The sequence below is a fragment of the Salarias fasciatus genome, chromosome 1 (assembly GCF_902148845.1).
Source record: "Salarias fasciatus chromosome 1, fSalaFa1.1, whole genome shotgun sequence".
Lineage (NCBI taxonomy): Eukaryota > Metazoa > Chordata > Actinopteri > Blenniiformes > Blenniidae > Salarias > Salarias fasciatus.
The window spans coordinates 33,092,554-33,110,551 of NC_043745.1; the positions used below are offsets into that span (position 1 = coordinate 33,092,554).

A 17,998-nucleotide genomic window follows, 5' to 3' on the forward strand; every position below is an offset into this window, starting at 1 on the left:
TGCAGCTAAAACACTTCCCAGGATGGTGTTCAATCTGTGGTAGGCATTCCCAGGAGAGTCGCAACTCAGCCGGCTCAAATGAACTGTTGTCTGCTGGGATCATGTGACAATGTTTTACTTTCACCCTGTTTTATGTCTTTCTGACTATGAAGATTTCAATTTAAGAATTCTTAACATGATGCCGTTGGGACTTATTCCGTCTGCCTGCTGGAGGCTGAAATACTATCACCCAGGTATTACGGGACACAAACCTCAGCCTCAACGGCCAAAACAAAACGCACTGTTGCCTCCATCGTTTCAAACCACCCACGTGTCTCGTCACAGTGTTCAGAGCAGCTTTCAGACCACACAGGTCTTGGCTGGACTTTCTAAGCCCTTACAGCAAGTCCTGCACGCTCGTTTTCAGTTAGATTCATGTTTTTACGAAGTCCACAGGTCCCAGTATTACAGTGTGATTGTATCAACAACAGTTTCTGAGCATCTTCAGTCATTCACTGCAGTTTTTTTTTTTTTTTTTTAACGTCCAACTCAGCTGAGAAAACGGGTGAAACGATTAACTCCTGGGGATTTTTTTTTTTTTTTTTTTTTTTAAATCAGTCTTCTTCCTTGCATGCAGTTTTCTCTGAACTGTACAGCATTAACAATCACCAATATTTTACAAACAGTCCACTAACATCGAACATTTGGTTTAGCTTTGGTGTCTCGAGCCCCCCCACCCCTCAAACCTCGCAGCTCAGATTAGACGATCCCTTTTTAAAACCACAGAATCATCATCATCAGCTGGAAAAGACGTCTGTGGCGAGTTGATCTTGACCAGACCTGCAGCTGATCAATGGCAGAACGAGGAGGTAAGAGGGCTCAGACACACACGCAAACACACAGACACACACACACACACGGGGAACATTTGATTCATCTACCTTGTGGTTATCATCCCTGCTCCCTTCAGTTTTTCGTGTCTGTCACAAGAGCCTAACTGGAAATAAACTCGTTATCAGCACAGTGACTAATGCGGAGAGAGAAAAAAAAAAAAAAAAAAGAGAAAGTTTGTGGCATACATGGTGTAAAGTGCATCGAATCAAAGTGACAGAATGAGGACCGTGGGAATGTCACGGAGCCCATGTGGGGTTGATCCCTGGTCATGTCTGGTATGCACTGAGCACTTCAAGTGCCAAACATAAGCGCCGGAGGGACGCTTTCAGCTGGAAATAACGCGTAAAATCCCACTGTAACACTTAATTGTCTACTGTACATTTTCTACACACGACAGACCCTTTAAAAAAAAAAAACCCAGACATTAAGAGGGCAGACACACTATGAACAAAGAGTTTGGATCAAACAAAGACCACACGCTCCATGACGGCTCAATTCTCGGTCCACACACACACACACACACACAAACACACCAACATTCACACTACGAAGACACTGTGTGGGTTATTCAGCAGTCTAGGCTACACGGCCTTGGCGGTGATAAGCAGTGAGCTTCTTACAGGTGCAGGAAACTACACACCGACTGCAGCGCAGCTCTGGTTCAGAGGAAGAGGAGGCTTCATTTTGTGCTCTTGTTTCTCACTGGACTACTCTAAAGTGGTGCGCTCACATTGAAAACCAGCTCGACTAGATCTCTTCTTCTATTTGGTCGTTGCCTCTGATAGCCAAGTGCCGTCTTGGAAATTCATTAAAAACAAAAAAGAACGGTTCCTGGTCTGGGTCCTCGCAACGGAAAAGAGCACAAAGGCAGTAATTAGAGTTGATTGACGTACTGTAAGGTGACGGTGTTCACACAGAGGAGCCGGGGCGGAGCTGAAGGTCGGGAGGTCAGGAGTGGTGGGCGGCACCGGAGGAGAAGGCAGCGAAGAGAGCGCAGTTTAAGGTGTCTCCTCGGTGCGGCACGGGGCGGGGGACAAGATGGGGGGGGGGGGGGGGGGGGGGGTTTAGGCTTTCTCTTCTTCGCAGGAGCTTTCACCACTTTGACACATGGGTTTCTGTTTCTCCCACTGGCACATGGCATTGGCGTAACCCACGATCACTTTGTCCATCCACGTGAGAGGCTGAGGGAAGAGGACCGCGCCCTCGAAGAAGCCCAGGTGGCCTCCGTGAAGCGTCAGCGCGAAGACCACGTTCGACTTCTTAGCTGGAGGAGGACACAGCACACACACACACACACACACACACACACACGTACTCAGTTTCTGTACCACTTCCAGTGAGCACTGACGAGCGTCTTGAAAACAATAGACACATGTACTAAGAGCTCTCCAGAAAAGATCAAACAAATGGATCCTCTCTGTCTGCAGATAAAGGATTTCACATCATGGTAGAAAATGTCCATACTAAAACAAACTACTGCTTCCTGTAACTTAGAAGCGGTTTTAAACATACTAATCAAGTGTCCTTCAACATTTAACGTGAATCAATGAAAACACTGATACTTCAGCACACAGTTACAGCCGTTAAATCTGGATGAAAATTCAGACAAAAATTATCTTTTCTTATTCTGAACGTCAGCTCATCGTCGTGGATAATATGAGCTGAATCAGTTTTCATTTCCTTTTTTTCCCTTTGCTGTAACTTTTTTTTAAAAGTCATATTTGGGTGAATTGTCAGTGTCCACATACTTTGGACAATATGTCGTAAATACTGATCAGCGATATTGGATTAAATCATTTTATTTCATGTTGGAACTACTTTTTCTTTTACAATCAAGAGGAAGTGGATTTTAGATCAGCCATTTTAAACACAGGCTGAAATCTGAAATGGCTCACCACCGCCACACTGCACACAATCTTTTCAATTTGCCGTTTCAACCCTGCAGATGCGAGCAGGCAGAGTGGTCTCATGAAAAGGATTGGCCTGGATTTCTTGACTCCTGGGCTCGTATCTGGGTTAGTGGGGGAGCCCGCCGTGGCTGACTGATGATTAAGATCCCGCGGGGCTTTTACCACCGTGCACTATTCATGACAGCTCCGGAGCCGTCCCTGAATGAGGGCGAGCTCTCCCAGCGCTGAGTGACAGGTGGGATCCCAACCGTCTGACAGACTGCTAGGCCTTAAAATAAAGCGTGAAGGGCCTGAACAGATGCGCCCGCCGTTAATTTGACATGATGACAGCAAATTACTGACAAAAAAAAAGCTGAATTCACAGATGAATATCGTACACGCCTAAAGTAAGATGCGACCATCCTATCTTGAGTCTATAATTCCAGCACAGCAGGTCGTTCCTGGCTGCCGTGTGTCTGTCTCAGTCAACGCGCTGCACTTTGAGGGCAAAGTGGCAGCTGATCCACTTTTCTGGAAGCATGTCCCTCTGGAGACCTACGGGACAGAGTGGCATTCATTTCCAGTCAGGACTCAGCGAACCCCCCCCCCCCCCCCCCCCCCCCCCACTCCGTTATGTGAGGAACTGCCCTTTTCCAAAATAGTTAAAATGGTCAGAGGGTTTAAAATTAGCACAGGCTTGAGGGGAAAGACGACCAGACAGACACTGCAGTGTGCAGCCACTCGATCGGCTTTGTTCGAACACATGGAAAGCTTTGGTTTGACTTTCCTGGACTGGGTAAAATGGATTTTGGATATTTTAGCATCTCGGTTCTTTCGTTTCCTCCTGCACGTACTCTTTCACTGCCAACTTGTCAGACATTCCTGATAATGCTGTATGTTTACACCAGGTTGCCATGGCCTGCTGTAAGAAAGAAGCAGTAACACTGAATTATCACTGGAGACACAGCTCTGTTATTGGGCAGAATTGCTAAACTTGCTGAAACATCAGAAAACATGAGTCACAGAGGCCCCACCCTGTCCTGGCCAGGGTGTGGAGGCGATGCATGAGGAGTCCTTTTGAAAAACCAAGTCCAGGATTCAAATGGAATCTTGAGTCAGAAGGACACGCCTGCTGAGGATCTGCTGTAAATATTTACCACCATCTGTCTGCACATATATCGTCACGTCTGAAACTACAAGCCGGTGTTTTACCGATTCCTTTTTTTTTTATCTCGTTGAGATACAGTCCTGGATGCCCAGAGCCACTGAGTACTAGACATTTTCTAGATATTTAGTGTGCAACTTTTCAACGCTGACAAAGTGACCAAGAGCGAGTTCTGAGTATTCCTGCAGGAGCCGTGACACACGCTGGTCGTTACCTGCTAAAGTGCGAGGGATGGTGAGCAGTGAGTCGTGAACCAGGGGATCATCTCCGGAGTTCACGAGCAGCAGTGGCACGTTTACCTAGGAATTCAAGAGTGAAAGATCAGACATCGGAGAAATTGACAGGAGGAGGAACACAATGTGAGGAGAAGCTCTTACATTGTGGATATAATGGACACAACTCTCCTTCTCGTAGTACTCCTTCAGAGAGCTGTGGCCGTGGAATTTTCTTTGAAAACATAGAAAAGACAGCAGTATTGATAAATAAAAATAAAAATAGAAGAACACAACATCAGTTCAAATATTTCTGACTCTAAAACAGTCATGTCAATAACAAGAACAGAGTCGGGATCTATAAATTCCATTAGAATAGACCTCCTTTCCCCACAAACCTCATGATGTTGTCGTCAATCTGCATGAGAGACGTCGCTGTGTACAGTCGACTCGGCTCCATGTCAATCTTTTTCAGTGAGCTCCCCCCAAACAGACTGTGCCTGTAAAAATAAATAAATAAATAACTAAATAAAAACACAGATTTATAAATCAAAATCAATGTTCAGAAGTGAGCTGTGGCTGTGGTGACTTGAAGGTAATGATTTATAAGATGACTGACTAAATGACTGTCTTAAAACACCAGGTGTGATTTACAAGTTTATTTAGGGTTTAGGTTTTATGTCAGATGCGCGACCTGACTTCAGCACTTTCTCTTCTTAAAAGGCATTTGTTAATTTGCCGTACTTTTCAATGCTTTCTTACCAATCCCTGTCCTGAATCGATTTGTGCTTTTTGTCCTGACGAGGTGCATTTCATCACCCTGTCAGTCATTAGTCAAACACTCATCACAAATTATCAAAAGTCAGCGGCAGTGTTGCTCAACCTTTGACTTCAGTATTGAACTTTCAACCGAACCTCACATAAACCTAATGGAAGAAAGTTAATAGCAAGAAAGGCTGCAGCCTCATCATTCACAGCAGCACAAAGTCACCTCCTGGAAAAGCTGCAGTGTGTTTTTAGGTGTTGAGTGGTTAAACTTAATCACTGTAGTCCAAAAGTGTGCATGAAAACCGGCGGTACCTGTGTGACAGAATGATTTTCTTCATGTTGTCGGCCATGAGAAAGTTATAGAAGCGCCTGAACTGATCCCACTGTAGGAATGTTTCCTGAGCCCTGCGAGATAAAGACAAACACACAGGAAGTTAGCATTGTGCAGGCTGTCTGCATACCAAACAACACACTGAATGTCCCGTGTAATCCAGCGCACAAAGAGCCACAGTGGTGGAAGGCTGCGGCACTGACAGGCATCAATATGCAACTCACTGGCTGAGACAGGCCGACTCCAGCTAACAACACCTAATGGGATTCAAATCTCTGATGAGCACCAGGATTCTCTTCAGGAATATCCTTAATACACAGGCATGGATGGTGGCAGTCGGCTGAAGGATTAGTTTAGGTGAGATGCTCATTCAAGGAAAAAAGAAATTCACAAAAAAAGGGAGAGGGAAAAACTGGGAAAGCAATTTCACAAAAGGCCGGTCTCTGCAATATATCCTCCCCCCGCTGTGTGAGTCCAGACTTTACCAGACCCAGCCTGCCAGGTCTGCCCAGAGAGGCTGGCTGCATTTAAAACACATGAGCACAGGGTAGAGAGAGCCACAGGCACCAACGCTTTAAAAACAGCATTCATTATGCATTTGTCCCGCATGTCTCACAAATGAGACACAGACTGAACACACAAAAATCGTCCAGAACAGACTGAGGAAAAATCAAGCCGATAAAACAGTAATTAAAACAGAGAGTTAAATAAAGGGATTAGCTTTAATAATGCAGGACCTTGGAAAATTTGAAATAACATAATGACATTGGCCTTCTAGAGTTCCTAAAGCTTTATTTCTGATTTAATCATTTAAATTTACCATCTAGTTTTCAGGGCGTGCTAACAGATCAGGAAATTGAACTAATTTATATGATCACAGGCACAGAAGTAGACGACAGCAACTCCAGCGAAGTAAGACGCTGAGCACTGAATGTGAGACCAGACAGCGTGTAATGATAAAACCAAAGGTCTGCTTGAAGCTAAGCTGACAGAAACTGCTTTGGCAGCAAAAGATGGAATAAATCTAATCACGATGGGAAGATTACTCTAATCCAATGAAGCTTTCAGAATACAGCTTTGCTTTTGCATTCTTTTTATTTATTAATCTTTTTAATTGTGGGAGTTTAAAAGATATGATTAACAACAACAGTTACCAGATACTGTGGAAAATAAGGAGGACAATCAAAATGTATAAATTAAAAAAAAAAAAAAAACTGAACCCAAAACATTATTAATCACCTTGAAGGAATTATTACTCTGCATTTAAACTCTGCTATTCATAATTGACATTACTTAGAAATGCTGAGAGAAGTAGGGGGAGCAGCTGAAGACTGAGTTCCGGACCTACAGCAGTAACTCGTCTGCAGTGGGATTCAAACCAGCAAACAACTGGTCACGAGCTCGTTTCTTTATGTGCATCAAACATTGTGAGAACAAGAAGAGCAACAAAGCAGCTGCGTCGTGATGCCTGCTGGGATTAAACATTTGATTACATTATATAAGGACTCATCATTTCACTGAGCTGTATGTAATAACAGAAATGTGTTTACATCGAGTACATTGATGAAACTGGGTTTTTAGTTGAATAGACGAGAGGACGACGGCCCACCTGAGAGCGCTGTAGCCCTGGCAGACGCTGACACAACACAGCACCCGCTCCTGGTTTGTCCTGTTTTCTCCCAGGAACTTGCACACGATGTTTCCGCCCAGACTGAAACCCACCACGATGAGCTGCGTGTCAGGGTACGCCCGCTTGATGTAGCCGACCATGGCTGCGAATTCCCACGTACAGCCTGGGAGAGAGTCGAGGTGTAAAGTTACTGATCAATGCACGCGGCAACACTTCTGGAGGACGTCCTCTTGTTTTGCTGCTCAGCACTCCTGGATGAAGGTGCCTTTAGGTCAGGATATCAGATGTGTGTCCCTGTGAGCTGTTGTTCCAAAAAGGTTCAGCTTTCTTTTTTTTATTTTCATTTCTAGAAGTCTCCACACAAAAATACCAAGGTGTGTGTGAATTGGGGCACATTCCAGCACAAACACAAACAAAGCAGAACCAGAGGACGCCAGGTTTATTTAACGGACTCCTCTTCACTGAATTTGTTCTGGACAGCATGGACTGAGCCTCAGACACACTGAAGGAATCAGATGAAAGAGAAAAAAGAATGTTTCACAACAAATTAAACTGACCGTTGAATTTTTGTGAAATGTCTATAAACACATTTAATAATGAAAAATTATTAATTAGGCATTCGAGAGCAGGATAATTTAGCATAAAAAGGATATTCTTAACCATATTATTGACCACTAAAAACACAGTTTCACTAATTCTGTTTTAATTAATTACAACTGTCAAAATCAGTGTTATTTGACTATGATCATGATGTGTCATTGGAAAGAAAGAGTGCGTGTGATTGAAATACCTGAAGTCAACATCACAAACTGTGGCATACTAAAAAATGCATAAACCATGAAATAAATAAATAAAATGCGTATAAATTTTAGTGAGAACTTTGACTCAGAAAGATTTTTTTCTCCTAAATCGTAAATGTCAATTTAGCTGTTTGTCTCAATTTTGCCATTATATTCAATATATAAATTGAGGAAAACCTTTTTTGGTTTTGTTGCTGTGCATAATACACAGATGAGTCTAACTTAATCTAAATCTTGACAACCTTGAACGGTAACACCACCAAAAAAAATGTCTTTCAATCTCACAATAAAGAAGTGTGATCAAAGTGGCGCAATCCTAATAAGACGTGTGAATGAAGTCGTCTTCTGGGCCTCACCGTAAGTGAACATTCGCGGAGAAGTGAGCTCGATGTTCGGAAGCGCTCCCAGGTGGTTCAGCACAGCGCAGCGGTAACCGTCCTTCTGTGCGTAATCCACGAAGGTCCGGACGTAGTGCTTTTCACTGTGATTCCCAATCCCCGGGCATATCACCATGGTGATGTCTTCTGGTGAAACGGGCAGATGGATTCGGGAGACGTGTTCAGTTCGATTCATGAAACCACAAACATGAAAATCACAACAGTAGGAATGAGCAAAGGCCAAGCAGCAGAGCTGTCCGTCCATAATAAAGGATTATGTCAAACGGTGATGGGTCTTATTTTGGACCCGCATGTCATGTGGGGCTTAAGCTCACAGAGAGGACATGAGATCAGAGATGCGGTGGAAGGTTCAGGGTTCAGGGTTCAGCCGAGGACCTCAAAGACAGGAATCTATGCCACATAGTTGGATTGCATACTTGTTACACCTTGTTTAAGAGAGACTTTTTCATTACATGCAAGGGAAAATGTAACTGGAACACATTAACACTTTATGACATCCACCATCGATTCCTTGACATCGAATCAAATAAAGACGAACGTCCTGGGCAACAATAAAAGAGGAGATCCCAGAGGAAGCTGGGCAGATGGGAGATTCATTAACCATTACAGAGAAGCACTTAATAGAAGTTAAATGATGGGACCAAGGGAGAGGCGGCAACACATGATGCGTCTGAGTGGCGCGCTCTAAAAACGAATCATCACTACAAACAATATAATGCTAAATATGAAAGTTAATGACTTTCGAAAAACTGTTGTCAAACTGATCATTTGAATGATAACGCAACATCTGGATTTTTAACTAAATTCAGCAAATACGCTCATTCATTCCAGAGTATCAAGGCACATTTACAAAACAATCAACTGCCTTTCAAACATTGAAAGACAGACTGATAATGCTGCGTGTTCGAATAAAACTGTTTCCTATGCGCTCAATCATTTTGAACTATGCAACGTTAATTTTTCAGGACATCTGTTAATAAGGTAGCCATCTGTATTACGTCATTCAAGCAGCTCTCACGTCCAAAACAGTGACAATCCCGAATCAGACAAAAGCAACAGCGGCATAATTACACAGACTGCACGGACTAAGACACAATCTAACAGGTACCGTCTTCATTCAATGTATCATTCAAGAGAGAACAAAATGTGGAAAAGACTCGTAAATTACATAACCAGGACTAGAATCAATAACACAAGATTAGAGGGGCTATGGAGTGATCTCAGGAGAGCTGTTCATACTTTGCATCATCATGGTTATCAATAGCTGTGACTCAGAAGATTATCTCCAAGAGATAGCAGAGGGTCCCATAAGGCTCGCTTTCATAAAGGTTGGTTTCCTCACACCAAAAGTTAATCAGCCGAGTTAAGCTGAGTGTTTAATTTGATGGATGAAGTTTGGCTTGGCAATAACAGATTATCACCTTTCATTCAATAAGAATGAATTGGTGTTTTGATTGTTAAATGTGTGTTTTCCTTGACTTCTGCGTGTCTGAAAAAGATAGATGTTAATAGCTGATCACTCCAACAACACACTGAGCACAATCTACTCCTCATGACTGCAAATTCCAGCCTTAACAAAAAAAAAAAAAGAAGAAAAAAAAAAAAAAAAGGATTTCTGAAATTTCGAGGTCATGGTAAGAACCATGCATTAAATCTCATTACAAGATGAAAGATGACCTTATAGTGAAGACCACTTTTCAACAGAACTAAATGCAAGTTTAATGAAGACACAACGAACTATGAATTACATTTGGGGGAGGATTCATCTTTCCACACTTAACATCCTTGGTTTAGATCATGTGAGCAGGGTGCAATTCTTTTTTTGTAGCATTCTCCAAAAAAAAAAAAATCAAAAAGCGAGTTTTAAAAAACATGGGTCCTTTTTTGAGTTCGTCACAAGGACAAAGCCAAAACTCATCCCTGGCAGAAGAAAGTTAGAAATTATCGGGTATGCTCACATAATCAGTGAGTGAACAGCAAATCTGGTGTTTTTTTAAAATTGTCTGATTAGAGTAGCTTTATTTGGTTTTTCCCTTCAAGCATTTTATTGCTCAGTGGTGAGTTTAACTTAAACAAAAGTCGCACAAGTATGAACGTTCATTTTAGACCTAATTTCAGGCGGCAATTCAAAATGAAAACTCAAAATTTGATTTGCTTATTGCTTGTTTACGAAAAGAAAATTCCAGAAGCACCGTGTGACCAAGGGTTCATCTTTTTGCTGTTCCGTTAACAAAATGTTGGTTACTAGATTGCAGATCCTGATTTAATGCTTCACCTCCAGTTGGATGGTCCTTCAGAGGCTCAAAGAGGTCAAATGTCGCGGTGGCCCCATCATGCATGGGTAAATATTTCCTGATGCCGCTGGGGTTGGGGGAGCTCACTCGTCCGAGTTTGCCGTACAGCGCTGTCTGGAGGTGGCCGCTCTTCCCCCACAGTAAGGGAGGAATGTACCTGGAAAACACAAATTGACATCAACACCACCATCAAATTTCACAAAGAAATACGAGCTGATGCACTTGAGCGCGCGAGGTTGGATGTGACGACAAACGACGACGACACAATGTCATTCTGAGCAAACTGCATTGGTAATTTATGACACGGACATGAACTTTCCAGCATTCAGATTGCATTCTGGGACAAAGGTGCTTCTAAGAGCAGCCCGAGTTCTCATCTGACATCAGTGTTTACGCTGGGCTGTTCCTGTGTTTTGTGAAGTTATGCACATGAACACTTGTAGGAGTGAACTGTAGGAGTCGAGTCCTTGGATTATGTAATATTCCTTTGAAATACTGGGTATTGTGTCGTGTATTATCATGAATCACCATCTTGTTCCACCAGAAGAACAAAATAATGCAACAATGGGGCAGGAAGAACATCTAAGATACTTTAAAAAAAAAAAAAAAGTATTCTTCATCATTTCTATGCAGTACTTCAAATGTGACCAAATAAAAGCTCAGCTGAGGTGATACTGATGCAGCCCACAGTGTTCTCCACAAACATTCAAAGACTGAATAGAGAAACTTTTACCTTACTGCAATAAAGAGAACAATCTGTAAACAGTGTTAATGTTGCTGTTTAATCTTTGCAAATGACACTTTAGAGAACAATGAGGTGCCTTTATTTTCCCCACTTCTCTTCGGTTACATAATATGCTAACTGGAATTATTCATGTCAGATTCGCCGACAATGACGTGAGGAGTGGGTTACCTCAGAGCCGGAGAGACAAACAAGATCGCCATAAGCTAAACTGAAGCGCAGCAGCGATGTGGACACCAGCTCTATGCATGTGCATGTGCAGAGCATTGATGAAACCGCAGGGAAGTCAAGTGGCTGCGGAGAGTCGGGTGTTTGGTTACATCAACAGTTACACAAGACCTTTAACCTGGTGCCTTCTCATGTGCTGCCGTGGCTCCTGTAATTATTGCACCTGGAGAATATCTCCTTATATAAGAGAACCATTCATCAAAGAGCAGATTATATCCATTAGGTGATAATGTAATCACCGCCAACATGCATGGTCACTGTCACCGAGACTGAAGCACCTTTCCTGAAGGTACAGCTGGCTTAATCTATCACTACGGGAAGAGGATAACGCCACTGCAATGTGGAAAGAAAGACCAGATCAGATTAACAGGGGTCTGAATTGGGAGACAAACAAATAATTTATACATTCTTTCTATACATTTCTATCAATAAGCCTAATTCAGATGTCGATAGCTTAAATGAACTTCATTCTGTCATTTTGTTTCGGCGCCGGAGTGCGAAGCCTATGTTTGAATGGGAATAACAAGCGCTTCCCATCCCGGCTGTAAATGTCACCTTCTCGTACAGCGTGTCTGTTCCGGTGTCCTACACAGCCGTTAGATAACAGGAGCAAACACATGTGTCAGGGCAGTGTGAGGACGCGAACGTCTCAAGTCCAGATCAAAGGTCTAAAGGTGACTGGAACTTGCTTCAATATAAATCTCTCTGCGCTCAAAAGCATCTTCTTAAAAATTACTGAAGAAATGAAAATTGAGGTGACTTGTACCAAGTTGTCCTGAAACTCACACAGAAGAATGTAAATGAGTCTTTATTTATCTTTCATTTCTTTTTGGACCTTTCATTGTATTTTCAATCGAGTTATTGTTAGACTCAGATTAACTAGGCTCCATGTATTGATGTGTTTGCTACTGGAAGATACTTTGACATAACCGTAATTGAGACTGTGTTTTACTATCAAGGGCAAAATAAACAAACCAGCTACAGAGTCTGTTACACCATCTTTCCCCCAGAGTAAATGCTATCTATACTTAGACAGATGAAACAAAGTCCTTTGAGGAAAAGGAAAACACCCAAAGTTCAAGACCATGTTGTTTGCTTGTGAATATTCAGCCAGAGCCCCGCTGTTCACCCCTCCTGTGTTTTCCACTGTGTGATTGATCTGTTATGCAAGAGTGGAGGAAGCCATTCTGAGTGGCGAACGTGACTTCTCCACAACAAGTCTACGTCGACACCGACATTAACAATGCAGACACATCTTTGAATATTTCAGTTAAGCTGCACACCGGCGCATAAATGTGTTGAAGCCGAGCAGAATAACAGCTGTTGAGACAAAATGATGGCGAGCCTGAAACGACGACAAACATCCACGTGGCAGGATGAGTCAGTGACCCTGCAGCTGAAAGGCAAAGAGCTCCGTAACAACTGAACTGCATAATCAGACACTTGAACACTTGGAGAGCGTTAACCAACAGAGGAGAAGGCTCGTCTCGGGCATCAGATCAACAGCAGCACACAAACAAAACAGAAGGAAAAACAATTACATTTCGACCATTTAAAGCGGAGGACTGCAACTGTTGCCGATGTCTAGAGGCACAAACGGTACACAATTCAAAATAAAGACAGAACTGATTTTTTTTTTTAAACAAATACCTTAAAAAATGTGGTTTGATGAGGGCTGTGGTTAAAAACTAACAATAACTCACATGCACTGAGAGACAGTTCAGACAACAAATTAGGATGTGACATGTCTGAAGAGAAAAACTAGAGACGTTTACTTTTACAGTGTACACTTTGTCATCTGAAACTGCAAGATAAGTGTCTCTGGAAATATAATCTGCTGCGCAACAAAATTAGAATAAGATCAATTAACAGCACAAAGCGCCACAGAAGGGAGGCTGAATGGATGCAGACAGCAGAACCCTGGTTATCAGGGAGGGGGAGTCCTGCTGTTAAGCTGACTGAGCCTTGCGGTACTCATAATAAACTCAAATGGAAGAGTCAAATTAAAGCAGACATGACAGCTTCGTTGGGAGAACTCTTCTTCATCACACATGCAGATCAGATCCACTTGCGAGCCGTGCGTTAAATTCATGCTGGAGCGGACAGCAAAACAGGAAGCTTCTGGCACAGACATGTGGCTCACTCAGGGACTCGGATGGCAGATGGGATCATCACCAGACGAAATGCTACCTTCACTGCAGCCCCAGATGGCCGGGCAGCAGCGGCGGCGGCGGCGGCAGCGCCCGCCTCCATTTCCATGGTAACTCTTTAAGTGACAGATATGATGGTTGAGATGTGAACTCACTCTTTTGTCAGCTGAGGACAGGACTTCAGCAGGAAGCGGTTCAGGGGGGTGTCCTGATAGGTGAGGTCCGGCGGCGCAGTGGGGCTCTTCAGATTCAAGCAGCGGACGATGACGTAGAGCACCGTGGCCACCGCCGCCAGCTTCATGCCATCGAACATGGCCGGCAGCTCTTGAGAGAGGGTGTGCACGTCTGACTCGTGGGTGCTCATGATTATTCTGAAAAACAAAGTGATCAGTGATTTTTTTTCCCCCTTTAGGACACACAAATAAATATATCTACATAACAAATGTTCATCAAGATGGTTTTTTGCCCCCCCCCAAACAGATCCCTCCCTTTGTCATGCCGACATCGATAAACCTAACATGACTTTGACAGGAGACGTACTTATCAAACTGGGATTAAAACATGAGGAGATTAAGCATAAAAATGAAATATCTAATGTCTGGCTGACCTAAATATTCCCGCTAGTGGCTGCAGCAACAGATCTGCAGGAATACGGTGAGAGCACCTCACAGATAATACACATTTAACACACTCCCCGTAATTACATTACAGTTTAAAACAGACATTTTATATGGAAGCAAAAAGTGATATTACTTTGAATAAATTACTGCATGTAGCAGATGCACCAAGCCTGCAGTGAATAATTACACAACGTGAAAAATAAATAAATGCAATAATATTTCAACACATTCACCTCAGTGAATTTCAAGTGTTAAAAAACGGAAAAAAAACAGGAAATGCTAAAAGAACAGTGTTAAGTCACAGAACCACAGGAAGAAGGAAGTCATGGTGCAAAATGTTATAAAAGATCAACAACTGTGGTCTTATCGTAATGCCCAAAGAGTCACGAAACTTTCAAAAATGAAGAGAAGAAGACTTTACACTTTAACTGTGTGGATAATATTTAAATAAAACTTGGCTTTTTACTTACTTTTTAGGTTGGCGCTAGCCTCTGACAACAACTGGCTCCAAAACCAAGAGTGTGTGGAGAGGTGAAGTCACAGTCATGTGGTCCCAACTAAACAAAACAAGAAGACAGAAGATGTGACAAGAATTTCATTATCACAGCTTACCATTTCCATGTAACCTCATCTCATCGTCTCAAGCGTACTATCAAATGTTTTGATTTGTTATTCCAGTCGATAGCCATAATATCATAATTTTTGGGGGGTTGTTAGTTTTGACTAATAATGATCATAGATCATGACCATGATCTAACTCACCAAAGAAATCCTCTTGTCTTCAGGATATTGTTGCTTCAGGCAATAAGGAAAAATAACTCTAAACTAATGCAGCTATTTTTAATATTTTAACATGTATTTAATGCAACATTGCATTGCCACCCATATTTCAAGACATGTTGTACATTCTGCCTGACTGCATTGATTTGACAGCTTTAGAAAATTTCACAAGGAGACTCAACATTGGATTTTTTTTTTTCAATAAATATTGAAAAAAATATTTTAAATTGACAATTCAACAAAACTAATGTACAGTCAGAATCACTTTTGAGAAGTCTGTACTCATTTCATTGAATGTTCAAATGTTTCAATACTCAAAATACGATTCATCAGAGAATAGAGAAGTGTTTCCCAATCTCAGTCCTCAGAGGCTTGATGTCTGGCATGTTTCAGATCTCTCTCTGCTCACACGCATCTGCTTCAAATTGATTAAGTGTTATCTGGCCTTTCAAGTATTGGATGACAAAATATTAAATTGAATCAGATGTGCTGGAAAATAAGACATGGAAGGTAGGTTTCTGGGAACAAGAGAGTGTAGGAAAAGTTTCAAACCTGAATCATGTTTGTTAATCTGAAGTTTGTTTATTTTTGATTCCCCACACATTTATCACAAGACAGCTCCTCAGATTTGAGTCATTTTCCTTGTATTATAAAGCCAGCTCTATCTGCATCAGTCACAATGGGAGCGCACTGCTGGCACACTGACAATTTCATATCAATGACCGACTGATATCATGACATACCAGCCAGTGTGATGAAACATCTGATAAGGCTAATTTCTTCAACAGGCTTTACAAGTCAGTGTTTAATAAGTAATTAATTTAAAAAATCTTATCAAAACTCTATGTTACATGAAAGTATGTTAATGGAATGAAATCTGCTTAACATACCAACCATTTTCAACTTAATATCATCTGAGAAGATTATAATTTACAAGAAAATGAGCATTGCCAATCAGTGAAGTCACAATTATTGATTTTAAATTCAAACAATAATTTCATTATTATTTTCTAAAGGGATAACAAACAAACTAAGAGTTATAATATGTGTTTTTCTTAAGATATATGGTCACATAGCTTTTCAATGATTCAGAGGCTTTTGAAGGTAGATGTAGTTTTTTTTTTTTTTTTTTTTTTCCCCAAGTATGCAATTTCACTCATAAGTACAATTTATGTAACTACTGGGCCAATTTTAAAACCATAAGTCACTAGTAAATTTACCAACACTTTAAATAGTATTCAAATATTTTGATCGGAAATAAACAGGTTTAATATCAACAGTTGTTTTTATAGTTGTCTCAAGGGAAGTACATTTTATAGGAGTGGATTGAACATCCCTCATTAAATGTCTGTGGCAATAACCAAACTGAATGTGATTATTTAGAAGTGACTTAAGACATGAACTGTTTCACCCCATCATCCATTATAGAGACAAACAAGCCCCAGCCTCTCTCTTTCAAATTGGAAGCATGTAAACAAAACTGATCCCCAGACTGACAGGGAGCCAGAATTATCTCCAGCTGCATAAAATTAGCCTCATTAAATAACCGCGGATCACATTAACACACTGAAAACTAAACAGTGGAACTATAACAGGATGTATTTCCCCCAAAAGAAAGAAAGCGTGTCAGTCGGATAATAAACTCTTCCCTTCGGTCGGAAGCAGCAGCTAATATTAGCTCTTTCCTCTTTTGTCACGACACAAAGAGCAGAAGAGACGCTTTTATTGGAGCTACAAAGGGCACACATCAGCACAAGACACGAATCTAGACGGCAAAAATAGAGGGTTTTTTTCGGGTTAGGCCAACATTAGCCTTTGCATCTTCCCTCGATTTGAAGCAGAACATTTAAAGGCATGTCGACGCTATTTTCAGACCGTCCACCCTCAATGTTTCTCCGCAATGATGTAACAAAACGCAACACATTTACATTTTCTTAAGAATTATTTTCCCGTATCCAAATTAATTTAAAAAAAAGCACTATGAATGTTTTTTTAATGGTCGGTTTTCCAGCCGTCAGTCGTGTATTTTGGGGATGTGGCATCATCTGATCACTGATACCAAACTGAGCAGAGCACCAGCATCTCCAAAGTACTACTCACCTCTGTCGAAAAACGGCTGATCAGCTCTCGCTCTTTCCTTCACAGAAACAGCGAACAGGTGTGATTAGCGTTTCGTCTGTCAGATTGATGTGGCTTTAAAGCATGGTCGCCTGTGTGTGGGTGTAGCACGCCCTCATCCGCCTTGCAGAGCCGTCTCTAGCCGCACTAGCCCCGACGTGAAGCAGCTACTGCGGCTTTGACATCTCCGGTTCCACTTCCTACTTGGACGTGTCATTTGCATCCCCGCATCCTGATTGGTCTAAATTCCCTGTGACGTAACAGACTGGTCAGTATCCACTCCCACTGAAGCAAAATATCTTTACAATTTTTCTTAAATTTAGTGGCATTAGAGCGTCTCACATTTTGACATAAATATTATATCAGGCATCCAAATCTATTACTAATGCATTTATTTATTCGACGTTTTGCATTGAGCAGTTTTATTGTTCTATGATACAGTGAAACGTTCCTGAACGTGACAGAAACGTGAGTAAAGGTTGTTACATAACATTCAACCACTGTTACCTCTGCGACCTAGCTTGTTGTTATTATGTTATTAGAGTCGGGCGAACGCTAAATTCCTTCTTTAATAATCGGATTCAGATAATCCTGAGGCATGCGATTTTTGGAGCGATGCAAACTAGAAAGACCATCTCGTACGAGAGATGTCATCCCATCCCATTAAAGCCAGTAAAAATCAGCATCTTTTACCAATGACGCTGATGAATTTAACTGCTAACCATTCTGGTCTCTGAAACACCAGATCTGTCCAGTGTTCACCGTGTTAACCACTGGCTGAAGGAGATTCCAGTTGCGGTGAAATTCGACTGCCATATCCACATGATGGCGACAGAGTTTACAGATTATTTCCATGAGGGATTACTGACCGACTGCCTACTGGGCTCATGTCCAGAGGCAAAGGGTCAGGGGAACACAGAGCAACACCAAACCACTACAAAAAAAACAACAAAAAAATAAATAAATAAATGATTACCACAAAGAGATGCAGAATGACCTC

At 41.8% G+C, this 17,998-nt stretch overlaps 1 protein-coding gene across 2 annotated transcripts; it reads right to left on the bottom strand.

Annotated features, from left to right (window-relative positions):
- Positions 1-1,295: 1,295 nt before the first annotated feature.
- On the bottom strand, positions 1,296-17,131 carry LOC115387086 (monoacylglycerol lipase ABHD2). Of its 2 annotated transcripts, none has more exons than XM_030089641.1 (11): positions 16,981-17,131; positions 14,571-14,657; positions 13,636-13,851; positions 10,342-10,517; positions 8,025-8,189; positions 6,848-7,031; positions 5,220-5,312; positions 4,538-4,639; positions 4,305-4,374; positions 4,142-4,226; positions 1,296-2,137 (listed from the first exon to the last, which is right to left on the bottom strand). In XM_030089641.1, exons 3-11 carry the CDS (start codon positions 13,842-13,844, stop codon positions 1,938-1,940), a joined length of 1,284 nt encoding a protein of 427 aa, XP_029945501.1. In that variant the 5' UTR covers positions 13,845-13,851; positions 14,571-14,657; positions 16,981-17,131; the 3' UTR covers positions 1,296-1,937. The 2 variants fall into 2 exon arrangements, with proteins under 2 accessions (XP_029945501.1, XP_029945491.1); XM_030089631.1 differs by having other exon boundaries at positions 8,025-8,192.
- Between the last annotated feature and the right edge of the window lie 867 nt (positions 17,132-17,998).

Excerpts from the sequence above, each read along its gene's own strand:
- LOC115387086 (XM_030089631.1), bottom strand. The coding sequence starts at position 13,844 with ATGAGCACCCACGAGTCAGACGTGCACACCCTCTCTCAAGAGCTGCCG. Across the intron at positions 8,193-10,341 it reads GAAGGACCATCCAACTGGAG|AAGACATCACCATGGTGATA; the intron begins GTGAAGCATTAA and ends CCGTTTCACCAG. Across the intron at positions 5,313-6,847 it reads CAGGGCTACAGCGCTCTCAG|GGCTCAGGAAACATTCCTAC; the intron begins GTGGGCCGTCGT and ends TTTATCTCGCAG.